Source organism: Hyposmocoma kahamanoa, unplaced genomic scaffold, assembly GCF_003589595.1.
Source record: "Hyposmocoma kahamanoa isolate Upper Pololo Valley unplaced genomic scaffold, ASM358959v1 78, whole genome shotgun sequence".
Lineage (NCBI taxonomy): Eukaryota > Metazoa > Arthropoda > Insecta > Lepidoptera > Cosmopterigidae > Hyposmocoma > Hyposmocoma kahamanoa.
The window spans coordinates 20,868,407-20,869,918 of record NW_020653945.1 but is presented as its reverse complement, the minus strand read 5'-3'; the positions used below and the strand labels follow the sequence as shown (position 1 = coordinate 20,869,918).

Genomic DNA, 1,512 nt, shown 5'->3' with positions numbered 1-1,512 from the left:
ATTATGAGAACTCATTTTCACTTTGTACATTTTTGTAATATCATCAAATATCATATCTCTCAGAAAGATTATTTGCCATATTTCCCACTCTTTGCAGGAAAGTGCGCAATTACACTAAAGGATTATTTTTAACACACAGAATTTTTTTTATGGATTTATTGAATTATTTAGATCAATAACTTTAAGAGAACAAATCCACTGACATAGAAAATAACATTAGAATAATTCATTTGTCGAAAATAAACCAACCGAAAATGTTGAGGATCCCTAAAGGTTTATTTGATTAAAAGTAGACAAAATAAACACGTTACATCCATTAGCGTTTACAAACTTGAAGTCAAATGATCGTGAACGGGCTTTACTGTAATAAAAGTGAACAATATGAGTAAAAGACATGATATAAAAAGGAATTTCTTTTTTTGGATTCCTGTTAAAAGTAAGTTCTGCAAAAAATATCTTTCGTAATATAGATTTCGTTAACAATTTGTTGTAATATAAGTTTTGAGATAGATTCAAATTTAATATCATATAGCATTTCTACAACGATTATGTTTGAGGCGTCAAATAAATTAAAAGTGATTTGTAGCCTACTTAGTACTTACTTACATTTATATATACCAGTATTATACAACACATATACATATATACAACACCTATTTACTTTTCTACATATTTACTGAACATACATAAACTGTGCACTTTATATCTACACAACTATAAATTTTGTTTACATGCAAATAAAATAATCTAACAATAAAAATATTATTTATTATCGTGTAAGATAGTTATCACCCGATAGCGGCCAAACTCCTTACAGATTCTTCCACGTTCACTTTTGATGTTTAAAATGAGCACAAAATTTTACAAATGTTATATAAAAAGTGAAAGGTAATTGTAGCTTTTGCTACAAACTCTTTGCATTGTTTAGGATACCTTCTGTCGGTGCTATAGTAAGTACCCTCCGTATTTGCATATGTTTTTTCCCGAATCTTCTTTATTATATACAACTTGCAGACAACAAAATCAACGTAGCACCGAAACTTAAGCCAAAGGATCGTGTGGTAACATTTCAAGAATCGCTCAAAGCAACTTTGATTGCTGGGCAAATGTTTTCTTTAATGCCAGTTAACGGAATTTCCAGTGACAAGGCATCTGATGTAAAGTAAGTATAAGTCGATTTAAGATTAGAAGAAGATTATTTCTTTGATTAACGGAATCGAACATAATTTTCTTCAGCCTACTACTTCCTACCGAGTTGATGTTCGAAATCATATTAATTGCATCGTAATGATACGTATGTATAAACAAAGGCGTAAAAGTTATAGCTGAAACAATATTTTGGTTCTAAATCTCCTCAATGCAACCCGTACCAAGTTTTTGATCAAACTACAGGGGGACATTCTCTATTGCATCTTCAATCTTGTAGTCGATACTCGAGAATTTAGCTTCTTCATCATCTGTAACTTTTGAAATGTATAAAAAATAGCATTTCTTTTACTATTACCAGTGTTT

General features: G+C 30.0%; 1 protein-coding gene across 1 annotated transcript in view; it reads left to right on the top strand.

The window, feature by feature from the left end:
• The first annotated feature begins 381 nt into the window (after positions 1-381).
• Positions 382-1,512, top strand: part of LOC113232730 (gustatory receptor for sugar taste 64f-like) — a 14,468-nt gene continuing 13,337 nt past the window's right edge. Inside the window, exons 1-2 of the mRNA XM_026467508.1 lie at positions 382-436; positions 1,015-1,162. Of these exons, the coding sequence (XP_026323293.1) occupies positions 382-436; positions 1,015-1,162 (203 nt within the window). The remainder of the gene's footprint in view (positions 437-1,014; positions 1,163-1,512) is intronic.